Source organism: Helicoverpa zea, chromosome 17 (assembly GCF_022581195.2).
Source record: "Helicoverpa zea isolate HzStark_Cry1AcR chromosome 17, ilHelZeax1.1, whole genome shotgun sequence".
NCBI classification, from domain to species: Eukaryota; Metazoa; Arthropoda; class Insecta; order Lepidoptera; family Noctuidae; genus Helicoverpa; species Helicoverpa zea.
Window position 1 is genome coordinate 2,356,911 of NC_061468.1, and position 17,862 is coordinate 2,374,772.

At 34.7% G+C, this 17,862-nt stretch overlaps 2 protein-coding genes across 2 annotated transcripts in view; one reads left to right on the top strand and one right to left on the bottom strand.

Moving 5' to 3' along the window:
- The window catches only part of LOC124638475 (sodium/potassium/calcium exchanger Nckx30C-like), a 40,784-nt gene extending 35,071 nt beyond the window's left edge, over positions 1-5,713 (top strand). Inside the window, exon 6 of the mRNA XM_047175445.1 lies at positions 1,982-5,713. Within this exon, the coding sequence (XP_047031401.1) occupies positions 1,982-2,225 (244 nt within the window). The 3' untranslated portion in view covers positions 2,226-5,713. The remainder of the gene's footprint in view (positions 1-1,981) is intronic.
- A 2,286-nt stretch (positions 5,714-7,999) lies between these two features.
- Positions 8,000-14,875, bottom strand: LOC124638323. The gene is made up of 6 exons (XM_047175258.1): positions 14,726-14,875; positions 13,595-13,638; positions 10,459-10,696; positions 9,893-10,055; positions 9,366-9,527; positions 8,000-8,922 (listed from the first exon to the last, which is right to left on the bottom strand). The coding sequence occupies exons 1-6, from the start codon at positions 14,860-14,862 to the stop codon at positions 8,794-8,796; spliced, it is 873 nt and encodes a 290-aa protein (XP_047031214.1). The 5' UTR covers positions 14,863-14,875; the 3' UTR covers positions 8,000-8,793.
- Positions 14,876-17,862: the final 2,987 nt, after the last annotated feature.

Sequence of the window (17,862 nt, forward strand, 5' to 3'; positions counted from 1 at the left end):
ATGGACTATTTTTTATCCGGGTTCGTGCAGAGGTTTCCACGGCATGCGGGTGAAACCGCTGGCAGAAGCTAGTGATAGATATATTTTGCGGATAGAACTCATAATTGTTCTCTGATAAGAAATGTATATTATTTATGTACAAATAAGAAAGGAAACATTAAAACTATTTATCAAAAAAATAATCCACACCGCTGTATATTTATATTGTATTTGATGTCAGAAGCCAGTAAGTCTGACCTCCAATCTTACTTAGAAATATTGGGTGGCCCTGGTAACTAGGTTGAGGAGGTTAGATAGTCTCTCATTAAGTTCCAAAAAGATTTGTGCTTCTGTAAAATTTGGCTCTATAAATATCTACAATGTAGTGTTTTTGCTGTAATATTAATAGGTATGGGAATTACAAGCAATAAATTAAATCACCCCAATTTTGCGAACGACCTCACATAAGCGATTAAGTTACAATGTTTAGATATAGGTACGTATGTGGTAAAATATTGAAATTCATATTTTATAGCATCCGCAAAATAAATATGCTATTTTACAATTTTACTTTTATATTGACGTCAAAAATACATCATGTTGTAAAACTGTAAAAACTGGGTTATTGTTAGAGTGTTATGTATAAGATATCTCTGGAATCATAATGAAGGAAATATATTATTTCAATGCAATAATTTGAAATGTATAAAATTACCGAAAATACATATATAACTTTTTAATGATTCCACACCGGCACATTTTCCGCTCATATTTATTACACGTGACTTGTCACTTGTCAATTGTTTACTGTCGCGCGTACATCAGTCCGTCCGTCGTGTCGTACAATCCACCCGGAAAACCATGTGAAAAACCGATATTGTCCAACGTTCCAGTATCAGTCTTAAGGCCACACAAAACTGGGGTAAGAAAAATAACCAGCGCGAAGTGACCCCAGCAAACTCACCTTAAGCACCCCTGTGCCCAAAACTACGATAAAAAATAACACTATGATATTTATCAACATAATTCGGCTCACGACCTCGCTCCAAATATCGTCAGAAACAAATGCCAACTACAGTCACAACAAAATGTTGAACACACCGTACTTATGTACTGTACAACATTGTTTTTTATTGGCATTATGTTCAACAATGTTGGACTTTTAGTTACCGTGATTTATAAATTGGTAAATGTTAGCTGCTTTTAAATGTTGAGCGGTTCTGCCTTGTGGTGATTGATCTGCTGATCGCATGCCTAACTTTGTGTCCTGGGTCAACCGAAAGAATAATGTTAAGATATTTTGTGAAGTAAACTATTTAGGATAGGGATTTTTGCCTTGTCAATAACAATAAGATTTCTACTGTGTAGTTTAGAATTAGAATAAACTGTGTACAAAGCCTAGTACCTACTATCTATTGTTTGTAGGTGCTTGTAAGTAAATGAAGCCTTGATACCAATAGGGGTTATCAACTCCTTAATGCAACCTACCGTGTACCTAAGCCGTAACATTTTAAAAGTTCAGCCTTCTCTATAACAGAACACAAAAGAACAATAGCGAACTATAAAATCCAATAAATTATAGCTAATCCGATTTTACGATCTCTCAACGGTAACCTTCTGAAATGTACTTGTAAGAGCTAATAAAACTTTCAACTAATATTTTTACAACTGACGTGACCCAGTTTGAACTAGTTTGGACAACAATAACTAAAGTTAGTAGCTGGGTACTGTACCCGCGGCGCCCGCATGAAAAGTTTTTAATTTTCCGGAATCTGACCATGTCCAAATACCCAAGAAGAGAGTCTATGTTTGCGAAAAAATCTGTGACTTTGCGACTGAAGATTCCATATAGATTTCTGTATAACAGAAAAACTCTGTAATTCTTGACTAATGTTAAGCTTGACATTTCAGTTTTATAATCAGCCACCAGTCATGGTTTTCGCCCTTGAATACCATGCTAGCTATGGCAAAGTATTAAAATAATAACTGTTTCTGATTCCAGGCTTCCCCTTCCATGGCTCCTGTACGGCCTGATCAACGGGGAGCCAGTCCAAGTGAACTCCAAGGGCATGGTCTGCAGCATAGTGCTACTGTTCGCCATGTTGATCTTCGTCATCATCAGCATCGCCTGCTTCAGGTGGAAGATGAATAGGGGCCTAGGGTTCACCATGTTCCTCCTCTACTTCGTCTTCGTAGGAGTCAGCTTGGGACTCGAATACGGGTACCTCAACTGTCCGAGCGAATAGACTGGTCTTTTCGTCTTTTGGTCTTCTCATTATTGAATAAGGGATTGGACATTTCAGATGAGCGTTTGATCGTGACTATTCGTTTTGGGAATGATAAAGGAAATACGGAATGAAATTTAAGTCGAATGCAATAGAAAAGCCGGAAAGTATTTTATTGTAGAATCCTATAGAGGATGAGGAAAGCAGAATTTAAAATAGTTTATGGTAAATAGTGGAGAACGCTAGATTGCAGAACTGTTTACCTAAAACAAATAGTCGACAGTCAAATTGTAGCAAGTTGGTACTTCCAGCAATATTGCGACTCGATTGCAGCGAACTATGCGACGCAAACCAAGCGGAGGTTTAATGTAAATTCAACGTCAATTTGTAAAACTGCGCGTATACATTCTGACGTCAAACTGTCAGAGCACTTGACATATTTGACACAACATGACGTTGAACATTTATAGATTGTTCATTTAATTATTTTAAATGAATAATTAAATCTAATGATCTATTTTTACATGTAAAATTGGACGTAGCTCGCTGCAATCGAGATTTAAATTCTATATAATATTTTAAACAGTGTAAGTATTATAAGACGGTTACATTAGCGTTGTGAATTATTTAGTTTTGTATTTTAGTTGACTAGTTGCCATAGCACAAGCAGTAAAGTATTGCTCAAAGATAATCATTTACTTTGTTATTGCTTTGATCAAGTTTCGTTTAGATGTTTTAAATGGAGGCTTGTAATAGATTGTATTGATAAATGACGAGAGATTTACTTGCACCAAATATTTATACATAAGAGAAACTTAAGACAGTAGAACAATTAACGAAAATACAATTCCTATGAAATGCAATAAAGAAAGCTTCAGTGGTTCTGATCATATTATTAAGAATTTTGCATTGTTTATAAATTATAATGAGATACAACATTTTTGTATCTGAAGTAAATATTTAGCCACGATAGAGACTGTAGTTATTTATATGAATGTTAGTTGTTTAACTCGATGGCGCTTTTACGAAGTTTTAAGGCTAAGTTCTTAACCTGTCGTTAAATGTGTCAGTTGTTTTTGTAAATATTGGTCGTTGTGTTGGGTTCTGTTTCGAGTTAGTTTCGTGAGCGCGGTGGCCGCCGCCCGCGCCGGTCCATGTGGATGATTTATATTTTAATGTGTCGTTATAATGAAGCGATTTGATGTAAGTGTGTGCGCGCACAAACAGCTAGATGTACATACACATATAGAGGGTGGGAGAGCGGGGCAAATGTGAAAGTTTTAAATAAAATCTCATTCCATAAAATGTGCCTAAGAGTTTTACGAACTCAGTAACATTTAGCTTCGATTTTTATAAATTAACAGTAAAAAAGAAAATAAAATGTTAAAAATATCACTTTATCATCTGTTAGAAGACTACGCTTACATTTAGTGTTATAGAGTATCTGAGGACGCATCTGTCCCGCTCTACAATATAATACGGTAGTTAGAGTTTACACTATCTCTATAAAGTCTATCTATAATTATATGAACCATACTACTCCTCGTTCCATCTATTGACTTTCGGCAGAAATGATTGGATAGTTACGTCTGGCTAGTCAATTCTTAATATTACGGCTATGTCTTCAAAAATCTCTTCTTCCTTAATATTTAAAGGGCACGGTTCAGTAAAATTAAAAAATTGAAAAAAAAACATCTTGTTAACCGTCCATAGTTTCTGTTTTATATTTACTTTCCGCTTCTGCACGTGATATCACTCTATAATCTTTGACTCATGGAAAACTTTAATAAAAATGATCGTAAGTTGAATTGTTGATACCCAAAAAGTTTTATATTAATAACCCGCCTATTTGACATAGCAATAAATAGTCTAGAATAGATAGTTAAATATTTATATTGTTAAGCTTTAACACTTCAGACCTTAGTGTCGCTCAAATGATGGAGAAAGCATTATTGGACTTCAATGGAAATGGCAAGAGGAGTGACAAAAATGGACTTTCAGCTAATACAATTAGAGTTCATTGTGACTTCTCATGTCATGATCTATTCTACTTATATACGCACAAGTAAACCAACAATTTTAAAGTTCGCTTTGTACATCAACATGTAACGTTTTGTTGTTTAGATCATTCTTCATATAAATAACGTTTGTACTATTTAAAGTTTAAAAATGAAACACTCAATTGACGAGATATGCAATGTACTCTTAAGACAGTACTGGAGGGTTAAAACTGTTGTTTTGTGTATGAAGGATGGTAATATTCGTCTTGTATAACTATCAGTTCTTATAATAAACCAATATTTTCGGATATAAAAGGCCATTATATTGCCTTATCATCAGCTTATCATTATAGTTTGGACTAAAGCTACTGCTAGACAGAACTGTCATTGTCATGTTTGTGAAATCATCAATTCATTTGGAAAAGTCGCATTTCATATTTTCATTCAGAAATCAGATTGTAGAACATCATAAATGTACAAAGTCAATTATTTTCTACAATCTGAATTTGAAGCCCTCAATAATAATAAACAATTTGATTGGCTACTGTAATTTGGATTGACTTATTGCCAGAAATAATATAAGTATGCACAGATCAACTAAGAAAATGGTGGATTGTGTTTCGAGATACCAACTTCAAACCTCCATTTTTTTAATTAATCTATTCCTCGAAATTTCTTCTTGTCTTTAACATTTTTCTAAGTACAAAACTTTTAGCTCTGTTCCAAAATTTGAGCTACATATAACTAACTATATTGCGTGTTATAAGAAACACGATATACGAGCAGTACAAAATACTTAATTCAAGCAATCTTTTGCATCGAGAAACAAAGTGATTCCTGTTGATACTTATTCCGGAGTAATTCACACAAATTTTCGTTTGGAACAGGGTGCCTAGTACAATATAAAACAGCAATATTGCCATATAAAAATATGAAAAGTAAAAAACAAAATGAAATGTTGCTATAATGATGACATATCGGTAGCTACCGGACATCATGAAGTCATAATCTGTGATAAGAAGCATGCTTATGACGTGTATTATATTAAATATTTATATAGACATCATCTCTCTTCGAGTTTTCATATAGTATTATGTATATACATATAAGCTTGGATTTGATAGCCTTCTGTAGTTCGCTTAGCGACGCCACTACTGGACAGTTACTGTGAAATCGAAATTCGATTTTTTTACTTAAGATATTGGAATTATACTAAAAGATAGAAATGATTGAGAGTGTAGTAACAGAAATGTACTGGTGTGTCAAAAATAATTCGTCCAATGAAAGCAAGTACATACATATCTATGCTGGTACAACTACAGCATTGAATCATCGTTGTATCTTCTTTGATGAATTACTAACACAGATCTGAAAATCATTTCAAAGCACACTGCTTTCAATTTACACATTAAATCATGGCATATTTGGACAAATTAAAATGTCACCTGTTCGATAAAATAATTATCATTTTATATTCTTAACCCACACTTCTATTAAAATAACAAAATTCAAAAAAACATCAAAAATATACAAAAACTGTACGTGTAGTGGCCACTCTATAAAAATTTAAGAATTTGACTCTATAAAGTAACTTAAATTCGATATGAATAAACTTTTCTTTACGATGATACAAACTAGTTTGTAGTAAACAAAAGTATCCTTAATATTATTATCTGAAGCACCAAGTACCGTGAGTACGTTATGCCTATACTGAGAACAACCAAAAATGTAATGTAAAAAAAAATACAACAATTAAAGTTTGTCGACGAGACCAACAGTTTAAAAGTGAATAGCTCTGAGCTCTCGAGCACGAAAGGACCTTTAAACTTTCCATTACATTTTTGGATTCCTCTGAAATATTCTACATGCTATTAAATTATATAACTTTATACACTAGATTTCTATCTATCTATCTCTTGTAAAATGTACTTAATTAGGCTTTGTAAATTAACCATCCTTCCATTCGTTTAAAGCTGTTAATTATTGAACTGATAAAGAATATTTATAATCATATCACGAGGTTCTATTCTTTGACGTCAAAATGTAAAATTGACGTTGACAATTTACATTCTGGCGTCAAAATTGTATAGTTGTAAACTCGCCTTTATGCATGTCAGACCACGTAGTTACATTAAACTTGCATTTGTTCAGTACCAAATAGCACGAGCCGAGCTAGAACTCATTAAGTTTCAAAATTCGTTATAACTAATAGTGTCTGTAAGAGTTACAATTTATCAATATAAATCGGTGTCCTCTTCCGACATCGATTAAATACATAAAATATCCTTAATAACTTCTTCGTAGTCTAAGACCTAGGCTTAAACGCTATCATTAATATAAAAAAAATGTTTATTAATAAAAAAAATTGAAATATGATATCCAGGTAGAGATTGTTACTAGAAATGATGGTTTTTATATAAAAATTATAAAGTAAATTTATTGCAGATAATAAAAAAGATTCTTCATTCCACTTTTTTGTTACGATGATATTTTGTATTATTGTCATGAACACCATAATTATTGTTTAATAAGTGGTTTTAATTTGATTACTGTTTCAGCTTTAAAATTAATCGTAAAGGAAAAAGTGGAGTGACTTTGAATAGTCATCGATTTCGTTTATAGCTGACTAGTCTCGATTTCGAAAGACATTCCGAGAAGAGTTCATTCCTTTGCACTTGTTATGTCAATTCATTTTAAGATGTCAAATATGTTTCCAAAAATAAAATTGACAATGTAAAATTAATGTTTAAATTCTGACGTCGTCATAAGTTGTGACTGACAATGCTAAAATGATTTTAAATAATAGTTTGTTTTAAACTATAAAATGATATCACAAGAAGTCGTCGGAATCGAGATGACAGCGTAGGTTGTTAATAGTGATATTACAAATTAGGTAAAAGTAAAAAAATGTTATTAATTTTAAAAAACTGTAGATAAGTTTTAGGAATTTTCATCATGTTGTAACGAGTAAAATGGGAGGAGAAAAGCTCTTGTTCTATTTATTATTTTTTCATTCAAACGATAAGTGTCTGTGGGTTTTATAAAGTTTTAAACAGTATTATGACTTCCGTAGTTAATTTGAGTATTCATAGTTAATTTCGTCGACATTTGTGTCTTTTTGCTGTGAATCTCGATCGGAAACTATTAAATAAAATAAATAGATTTTACTAGAACGTTTTAATAAATACCATAGAGCACGTATATTTACATATATTTTTCGATAGATCTGATAACTTTATTAAATGCTGCGTTCAAAAATGGTGATTTAAATAAAGTAATTTGAACGTAGAATTCCTCATTTTCAATATGATAGTAGTACATGATAAGTGAAGCACACAGTTATTTGTTATAATACTATTAAGTAATATATTTATTGTCCGATCGAGTAATATTGTTGTTCTATTAAAAGCTTTTAATGATTGTTGAAGATTAAAAGATTGTGATAGTTTTAATAATTCACTAGTTTATTGCATTTATATATTGTGAGATAATTTTGTATGTATCAGTGTTTATAATTTGACGTAAATAAAGAGCGTGGCGTACCCAAGCGTCGGCTGTCGACGGTATTATGAAAAATTACAATAAAAATAATAAAATAGTGAGTGAAAAAATGTGAGTTTTATTTGTCTGTGATATCATTGACATGTAAATATTAAACTACTTATATCCTTCCAGAATCAGTAGAACCACATTCTGTAAAAATGAAAGGTATTAAAAAGAAAACAAAACACCATCTGCAATTCACAGAACCATCCACCATTAACTTAGCCATGAGACCCAAATAAAACACAAAAGTCCAATCAAAATATTTATTATATCCATAAAGTTTGTGTTAGAAAAACATATAAATACAATTTCGAACAAACTTAATCACTCAACATGGCTTTGAGCTAATTTGTGGCACAAATACTTCGCACGACTTATTCAAAAGGTATAGATAACTTTATAAATAAGGATCTCATATCTCCGTAAATACATATACAAATAGATATTTAATTTAAGAAATTTTCATATAATTTGGACAGCGATACGTATTTCTAAATAAACTAACACAGAGTACATTACTAAAACATTAACACACTTTGACACAGAAATAAGCGATGAAAAGTTTTAATATCTTTAGGTGTCAAAACACCAAAGATAGTTTTTTAATTCACATTATTAATAAAAACATTGAATTCACATAATAACGGTTAACGACGGACCACGAAGCAACATAGAACAAGCAAAAACTATGAAATCTTAAAAAATCTAACCCTTAAAGAAGGCGATTACAAAAATAAAAACAATATTGTGCCGAAAAACTTCTAAACATCACATTTAGACTTATTACTATAAAGTACTAGGTACGTAATTCTTATCAAATACAAACAATCTTAAGACAATCTTTCATACCCTGGCCTTAAAGATTTCAGACCATGGAATTATACTGCGTCAACCTCCTGTCTTGATTCCAATTTGAATCTGTATCTTCTTAAATCAGATCCGGAATATTATGCCAGTCAATTCTGAGACTTGTATTACCTGTATGACGGTCTATTTTCGCTTAAAGCGCATCAACTGATCCCATGTAGTGTGGTAGGGTAGTTTTACAAAAGCGCAGTGCGCAGGCGCGCGCGGCAGAACAGTAAGAACGCCAGTAACGCAGCGAGCGCCGCGCCGGCAAGTAGTGTCGTCTCGTCGCGACGGGCGCCGCCTGCACGTTCTACGACTGTACTCTGAAAATACAATAAAGTTATTTTTTACCTTTAAGTATTTTATTTAAAACCTTTCACATACTTATGTATGGATTGTCAATGATATTAACAAAAAAACACGATATAAACTTTACGATGACTAACGAATAAAGTGAATATGTACTATATTATGTAACAACAACTTCAAAAAGAAGTTTAAAACTGTACCTGCCTACATATGTATGAGAAATCGGAATCATTATTTTCTTTTGTATGGTCACAAACTGCATGTAAAAAACAAATACCAAGGGAACTGAGAAACTGCTTGTGGCTGTTTTTATAAAAGTAATGCTTAATTACAACTTAATGTAGCAGAACGATGAAACATACCCATAGTCTAACTAACTTCTTCTTCCTACTGACATATGCCCAAGTCATTCGGGTTTTCCGCTTCTATCTCTAACTATATTAACTGATATCCTTACCCATCCACCGTGCCTGATGGCCCAGGGCGTGGCGCACTGAGCGACGTGTTTGGCCGCCCAATCCACTGCTCTGCACCAGCCCCCAACTCTGACTGCGCGAGCGCACACCTCGCAGAGGAACGCTAGCACTACCAGTGCTCTTTGTTCTGTGTGGACACAAGCCTGGAAGATGAGAAGAGTTACAATTGTAATTACGACCAATGGGTGTCATTTTGATGGTTATCGTTATAAGTTCATTCGAAAGTGTTTTAACAAGGATGCATAAAATATAAGGTATCATCAAGAAGTCTACTACACAATTAAGTACGTTGAACACTTTGTGTAATTAGCTACTGGAAGTACAAATAGGCTTTATTTTTAAAACATGAAACTTAACCCTAATAGGAAGGTAGGTACTATACCTACTGTACTGTTGTATCATTTTACTAAAACTTTTGTGAAACATAGACTTAAAAATAAATTCTTAATAAGGCTAACCTATCAAAGAGACTCATGAATGTGTAAAACGTCGTCGTTATTTTGTTTACCTGACAAAGTTCCTGCATGATATCCTCAAACTCGACCTCATCGAGGCTTAGCAGGGATATGTGTTCTGCCTCTGCAGCCAGGCGGGCCCGCGCCTTCGTCTCTCGGAACCTTCGCGCCGCCCGCTCCAGGGAGCGCCAGTCGCGCCAGTACATCCACCATCCTCTGGAAATATAGAAGAACCTATGATTAATAGAGCATTTTTACGACCAATTTGGCCGACAACATAACCAGTAAATATTATGGTGTATGTGGTGAAACATTACTGACATGTGACTTTGGTTCAATCGCACGAATATAGGGTTCCATATTCTCTTCAGAAGCCCAAAATTGGTGGTGCATTTAAGCACCTTTTTTTATCCTGAGCCTGATTTTGTTAGTAGGTATCCTGAGCCTGATATAGTTATCGGACTATGGGTGTGGGGAAATAAAGACCACCTATGTCCGAGCCAAGGCTTGTGCTCTGTCCTGCGTAATTGGTTGATCTCCTAAGAGCAAGACAGCATGACCAATAATAAATCAGCCTAGACGCCATTTTTTTTTGTCTCTAATAAAAGTCAAACCTCACCTCTGATCAGGTCTCGCCGGAGCCACAAAACACGGCGGGGGCCTCAGCCTCTCCAGTCTCAAGTGCTGCAGCAGCAGAGCTCTGAACAGCCTCACTCCCCTCTCCTCTTCCTCTCCCTGCAGTTCAGGCCCTCGCCAGTGACCCTGGCACTCGTCCCGACGCTCCTCGTCTAGTGACACTTGACGGAGTAATGGAGCTCTTGGCGTGTCGTAGTCTTCTAGAGCTTGGACGCTGCATGCTGGAAAATTTGTTAGTCTTGATCACTACTTCAATGTAGTAATTGATTTTTAGGAAACAAAATGAACAATGACTGGACTCCTTATTAATATTTGAGAGTGCAGTCTTTCTGTTATCTAATCTTGATATGACATTTACTCCTTTGTCTTATCTCAATACAGAGATAATATTATAAAAAAAAACTTGTTGATTAGTGATTTGAAGATAACATAACAACTATCCTATTCTATTCCTAAAATAATTTCGTCAAATTCTCTCGTGAATTATTTATCTTTCCAGCTAGCTTTTAATACTTTTTCATCCCACCATCTCGGAAAGAGTAGTTTTACCCTTTGGTATCTGAGCGCAAAAGCCGTTTTTATCCTCTAGAGCGGCAAAGTGATTTGAATTTAGAACATCGTGTGCAATACTCCATTTGTGACAATCTTGATAAGACTTTTCAAACAAATACATATTAAATAAATAAAATACTGCTTAAAATAATTATTCAATTAATTAAGTAATTTTTATTATTGTTTTTACATAGATTTTTAACCTCGTTTCATTTTTAAACTGCGTTTTCAAATAAATGAACTTTAATACGTACTTCTATTTAATTTGATACTCATATGTGCGCGCCATTTTGTTTTTTTGCATTTCCTCGATGAGGTGGGATGAAAAGTTACGTGTTGCACTCGAGTGCAAAGATTTTTCACCTTGTGCTCTTTTGATTCCCTCGCTATCGCTCAGGATTCTAATTATTGAAACACTCGCTGCGCTCGTGTTTCAATTTTAGAATCCTTCGCTTGCTCGGTCATCAAAATTGAGCACGCGGTTAAAAAGCAACTTTGCACTCTTGTGTAACAAATAACTATTAAAGAATTCGCTGCGGTTTTAAAACATTATGTAGATTATTTTGCAAAAGCGTCACTGGCACTTCAGCTTTTACCGCAAACTCGGTAAGCTATTAACTTTCCATCAATATACATTTTCCGATACTCATAAATAAATGCATTCAATAGACCTCGTTATTAACAGCTTTACCGTAACGAAGTACCCTTGTGTCACCTTGACATGGTCACCATTGGATTATGCGTGTGTGAGTAACATAACACATACACAATCTATATGTATTACGGGTGTTAATTAAGCCACTTTGTAAAGCAATCTAGATTAACTGTAACACACTCTTGACACGCAGTTATGTTGAGTCGGGTTAAACGTTTGTAGTAAATATTTGCGGAGAAATATGAACGTGGTTTTATAATTCTAAACCTGAGTAAATGCTAAAATAACTCTTTTCTATCTGTCGTGCTTTCAGGCCAAAACTTCTGAAACGATTTAAATGAAATCTGGTAGATAGATAGTCTAGAGCCGAAGAATGAACTTGGGCTACTTTTTATCCTGGTACTTACAAGGATCGCGGGTGAAACCACGAGGAACATCAAACTTAGCTTGTTCTGTTCACTGTTGCGGTAAAACGATTGAACCGCATTTTGAAATAAGTTTATAAATAGACGAGTTATTTTAAGAGGTTACCGTGAAGCCTAATATTCCTTTTGTTCGTATAAAAATAATTATTCTTCGCTCATAGAATTCCAAGAACAAAATATTTCAAAGTTTATGCTTCCTAAACAATCTTCAGCTTGTTAACGCCAATCAAAAAGTTATAAATTAATTTGTTCCAATAAAAACAGTTGCTGGCTTCAAATAATGGTTACATGATTTATTTGATAGGAATAATTACGAATTTTCTAGAATATAAATATGTATATATGTTACCGGCCGAACCCGATTTTAGGACAAACCAGTTTTGCCTAGGCTCAACTAGTTCTTCCTATAGGCGTTAGGATTAACTAGTATAGCCTAGTCCAAACTAATTTGTCCTAAGCCCGATAGGACGGACCAGTTTAGGCTAGGCAAAACTAGTTGATCCTGATATAAGTACGCACACTCTAGGATAAACTGGTATGGCCTAGTCTAAACAACATGTTCATGCGGGAATGCTCCGAACGTCCCACGCCGCTCGCTCCCCGTTCGTCATTTGTCGCGTGGTTTTAAACGCATTTAGCGTCTAGTTGCTAGCCGTGCATAACGTACACGCCCCGAGCGCCTCGCGCCTAATAACGTATTTAGTTAATTTAAAAAAATACTTACCTATTATTTGTTACTTTGCTACATATATGTAGTATGATTGTTCGTATTATCAATTTATCCATAACGACGAATCATTATAGTTTAATAAAGATGATTATTTTTCTAAACACGGAGTAGTTTATTTAGTTCATCTATTTATTTACACTTTTAGATATGTATATGTTTTGACTAGGCTATACCAGTTTATCCTAGAGTGTGCGTACTTATATCAGGATCAACTAGTTTTGCCTAGCCTAAACTGGTCCGTCCTATCGGGCTTAGGACAAATTAGTTTGGACTAGGCTCTACTAGTTAATCCTAACGCCTATAGGAAGAACTAGTTGAGCCTAGGCAAAACTGGTTTGTCCTAAAATCGGGTTCGGCCGGTAACTTATACAAAGCTCTGTTCTAGATTCTGTCTGTAAAAATATGCAGTACTTATTCATTAAGGTATGCAGGTCCATTAAGTTTCCTTATTTCACCACTTTTAAACCACGTTTATCATAATTTATTTTATTCTAGCTTTGGGACTCTAAACCTTACAGATTATTTAACAAAAACCGTATGGTTATTTTTATAGATATGAACGTGAAAAGAATTGACGTTTTACAAACAAGAAAATTATAAAACACTACCCCATCAAATCACTCTTTCACTCTAAGGTTGGCTGAAAAAGAACCCAACACTGGGTTAAGATCACCGTTGTGCATTTTTTTCAGTACGTAAGTATTTGTGTGTGCAATAAAGAATCATAATAATAAAACAGACCCTTGGTTCAACTTACCCCTCAAAAACGACGACTGTGACCGATGCATTTTTACTGCAACACTGAAAAAGAAAAATAAGAAAATACATAAGTAAGCCAAGGGAAAAGTTATTTTTAGAACATCACGATAGAGTTTTGTTTTCTATTGGTAGATACACCTACGGATTTACCTAAATTGTCTGCAGACACATCAAGTCTAGACAAAAGCCATTTCTCGTTTTTTTAGCATTGGGAACATGTGTACGGGTTCGCACACTAAGGTTGCAATTTATTTTGCTATAGTAGTCTAATTTAAAAACAAAATGCATCTTTGGTAGAGATAGAAAAGTAAAAACCGATCGACTTTCGAAAACTTCGACTTTCAAATAAAGTCAGAAAAATAAGCTCGGTACAAAAACTAATTGAGGACGTCACAAAGTACAATTTCTCAGTCTAATAACAACTAAGTAATATTTTGTAGCACTTGTAGGAAGCAAGCGGAGGCAAAACCAGTAGGTTAATCATCTACTTCACACACAATCTAATTAAACTCCAACTAATCGGATCTAGTTATTTAACACGTGAGTTAGCTACGCTACGGCTGTTAGTTTTACGTTGTAGTGACATAAAAAGGAATATTTAGATAGATATCTAATAAATACAGGTAATAAAAATAGTTTTCGCTTGTAGTTACTCAAGAAAATGTAATATAAGACCGTTATTACCTATTGTCTGAAAAAGAAAACAACCAATACGGCATCTAGTATTTCAAGTTAAACCATACATTACTACGAAGATTTTCAATTAGGATTAAATTAAGAAACGCAAAATGATATCATAGACCGTGACTGCCTATCACTGCATATAATTTGGAGTACATAATCCTTCAGAACGTGCTATAAAGCCTTTGTAGAGCAAGCCTCCTTTGAAGGCATAACTGCTCAAATATTCATAACCTACATCTATGCAAACGAGGCAAAAGCAACCACTATTCAAACACGGTTTTCCTTATAAAAACATAAAACCTCACACCCCTAACCTCTTTAAACAATGCACGGACGCTTAGCAACAACCTAAATTCGAATTAAGAACATCACATTCAAATTCATAAAACGAACACAAGCATTCAGCCATATTGGAAATCGCTCAATTTTTCTACATTTAGCGTACCTGATGTCACTTTTGAGGTCTGAAAATCCATTATGAAGTCCTGGATTTAGTAACGCGTGTTTCCAAGAAGGTCTGCAGACTGACAGTGAGCTAAACAGTAGCGACCTTGCAGCACGGGTCATGACCCTGACATACATTTGTACGCATGCGCGTGGTGAAGGGAGTTTGTCGGAACTACGGGGTATGTTCTGAGTATTTCACTCTCCGTCGTACTACGATTAATTTCACTGTCATGTTATTATGATTGATGTGTTGTGTGTTAGGTAAACAAGCGTTAATAATAATGATATACTTAGTTGTTGAGAATGTTCCTTATTTTAAATTTATATTTGTATGCCTATATTATTTACATTTGTAAGTCTAACGCCAGTCTAACCGATGGGTATCGGGTTGTCCGGGTAACTGGGTTGAGGAGGTCAGATAGGCAGTCGCTCCTTGTAAAGCACTGGTACTCAGCTGAATCCGGTTAGACTGGAAACCGACCCCAACATAGTTGGGAAAAGGCTCGGGGAGATGATGATGATTTGTACGCCTAAGGCCGGCATACATGGACCGCTTGAAGAAGCTTCAAACTACGACTGCTCCGACATCGTTCGAAATCCATGGCGCTGTTAACTTGAGATTGCCCACTTGAATTTCTAGAATTTATCGCTAACGATGACGACCGACATCGTTGAAGGGATTGACATAGAGAACCATAAAGAATATAGGTACCGTGTATACCTGCTAAATATATCTATTAGTATGATCCATTTCTTAATGCATTTAATAATGATAAATGAACTGTCGATCCATTGTCTGATATCTATCATATGTACCTAATGTACCTACCTATATATTGTTGAAATGTTAGCTTATGTACATTAGCTTTCTTTGTTTAATTATGACTGATTACGACCAATTTATTATGAGAGGTATAACAGGGGTCTATGGTATGCGTTGAAGATAGTAGATAAAAGGTGGTTTGCATCCTGCATCTCGACGGCTCCTAAGTATACTGAGTCAACTAAAAAATTTTGCGAATTGCACTTTTTTGTGTATTAAGTTAATACACAAAAAAGTGTTAATACTATTAACACAAATATTTATACAAATATTATTTGTGTTAATACTATTAACACAAATAACAATAACAATATTGTAAATACACAAAAAAGTGAAATTCGCAAAATTTGTTAGTTGACTCAATATACTTAGGAGCCGTCGATCTAATCTCTTAGAAGAAATACATGTAACTAATGTAACCTGAGTTCTTTTTTTGATGGGCTCATTAACATCAAATGACCACTCCCGCTGTGGGTGCAGCGTGTGGGAGCATCAGACTCTTACTGACTAAAACCTACCATGTTCCTTCTTAAGCCCTTAATGTACCGGGACAGCGGTGACTCTTTCGAACTATTCTGCAGCCCAGGTAGACCTGAGTTTTTACTTGTAAATGGACCCTAATGTTAGAGTCTTAAGATTTACTTTCCTCAATTACTTATAAAATGAACTCTATACTCTAGGTTTATAATACTCCTGTTGCGTGTAAAAACTACTTAATTAAGTACAAACTTTGTCTTGAAGGTTTCGCTTTCATGGCTTTCAGGCAAATAAAGCGCTGACATTTATGTACCTAGGCTGAAATTATGGTTATTGTTCTAGCAAACTTTTTGCTTAGTACTGATTTTGTCTGTTTTTTGGGTTAACATATTAGCAGCATGATATAGAATGGTAACATGTATTATTTGGGGGAGAAAGGCTTATGGCTATCGTAGAATTTTAGACGCAAAAGAAGTCTCTGCTATGCTTAACACATTCACTGCGTTACGGCAAGTATTTGGCCGTATTTGACTCTCAGCCAGTGCGGTAGCTCGTTGTCCTTGTTTTGCGTACTGTGCGGGGGCGATTTATCTAAGTTCCCTTGCGCGTAGGAATGAGATAGTGATATTTTCAATATTGTTGCTTTTAATATAATAATATTGTACACTAACAATATACGGCAAAATAGTTGCCGTAACGCACAGTAAAATAATTATTTTCATTCAGTGCGGTACGGCGAATATCTTGCCGTACCCCCCCAACCCCGCACCACACTGCATGCGTCCGCGCGGCGGTTCAGTGTGCGCTAGTGCTGGCCGTAAGCAAGACGTAACAATATTTTTTGTGAAAAATATTACGCGGTTCTGCTACAATGAGACGTTCACATAAAAAACTGGATTTGAGTAGAGAGAGAGAGGGGAAATCATCATCTTGATGCCAAAGATGTCAAGTGTGAAAATAATTCAGTGGAATAACTACCTACTTACTAAGTTTCATACACGTCCTTTAATAGTTTTTAGTTTTTTTTAAATTTGTCTGTTGGCGTAGTGGTTGTGGGTTAGATTCCCACACAAATCAAACATTCTTTGTCTAGTTGTCTTGGTCTGGGTGTATTTTCTAACTATACTATGCATTATATGTATTTGGGACTAGGTGGCGCTATAGTGTGATTGTGGTAGAACATAAATACATATTTATACATATTATATAATTAGGATACCTAATTATGTTGATTTATATAATAATATAACACTGATAAATATGAATATTTTATCTACAATAAAAAATATTTTTAAACCATCGACTATCATTCCGGAAGTAAACCCCATCCCTAGCATTTTTTCACTTCTACGCTGTACGGCATATATATTGCCGCGAATGAAAGATTTTGAAAAATCTCTGTATCTTTCAAAGTATAACAGAGAACCCGGGGCGACTGCAGCTAGGTGTATACAAGGATATAGTCTATCGATTTGTTGATAAAAACCATTGATATAGGTGGTTTCCACGTCTGTATAGGCTTTGAAAGTCAGGTTCTGGTACGGCAAAATAGAAGCCGTAACGCATATCAGGAAATATAGATACGGGCAGCATTTGTCTCGTATCGCACTAGTAGAAAGTTTAGATTTAACGCTGCCGCAGTGAATGTGTTAAACAGTAATCTATACTAAACAGGAAAGATTTTATTGTTTGTTTAAATAATTCACTATTCGCAAGCTACACTAACCCCGCTGAATATGGATATAGTCTATGTTTTATCAGGTTGAAACAGCAAGTCAACAATGTGGACTCAACACTGACTGAAGTATTTTTTATATTCATATTCATATTATTTT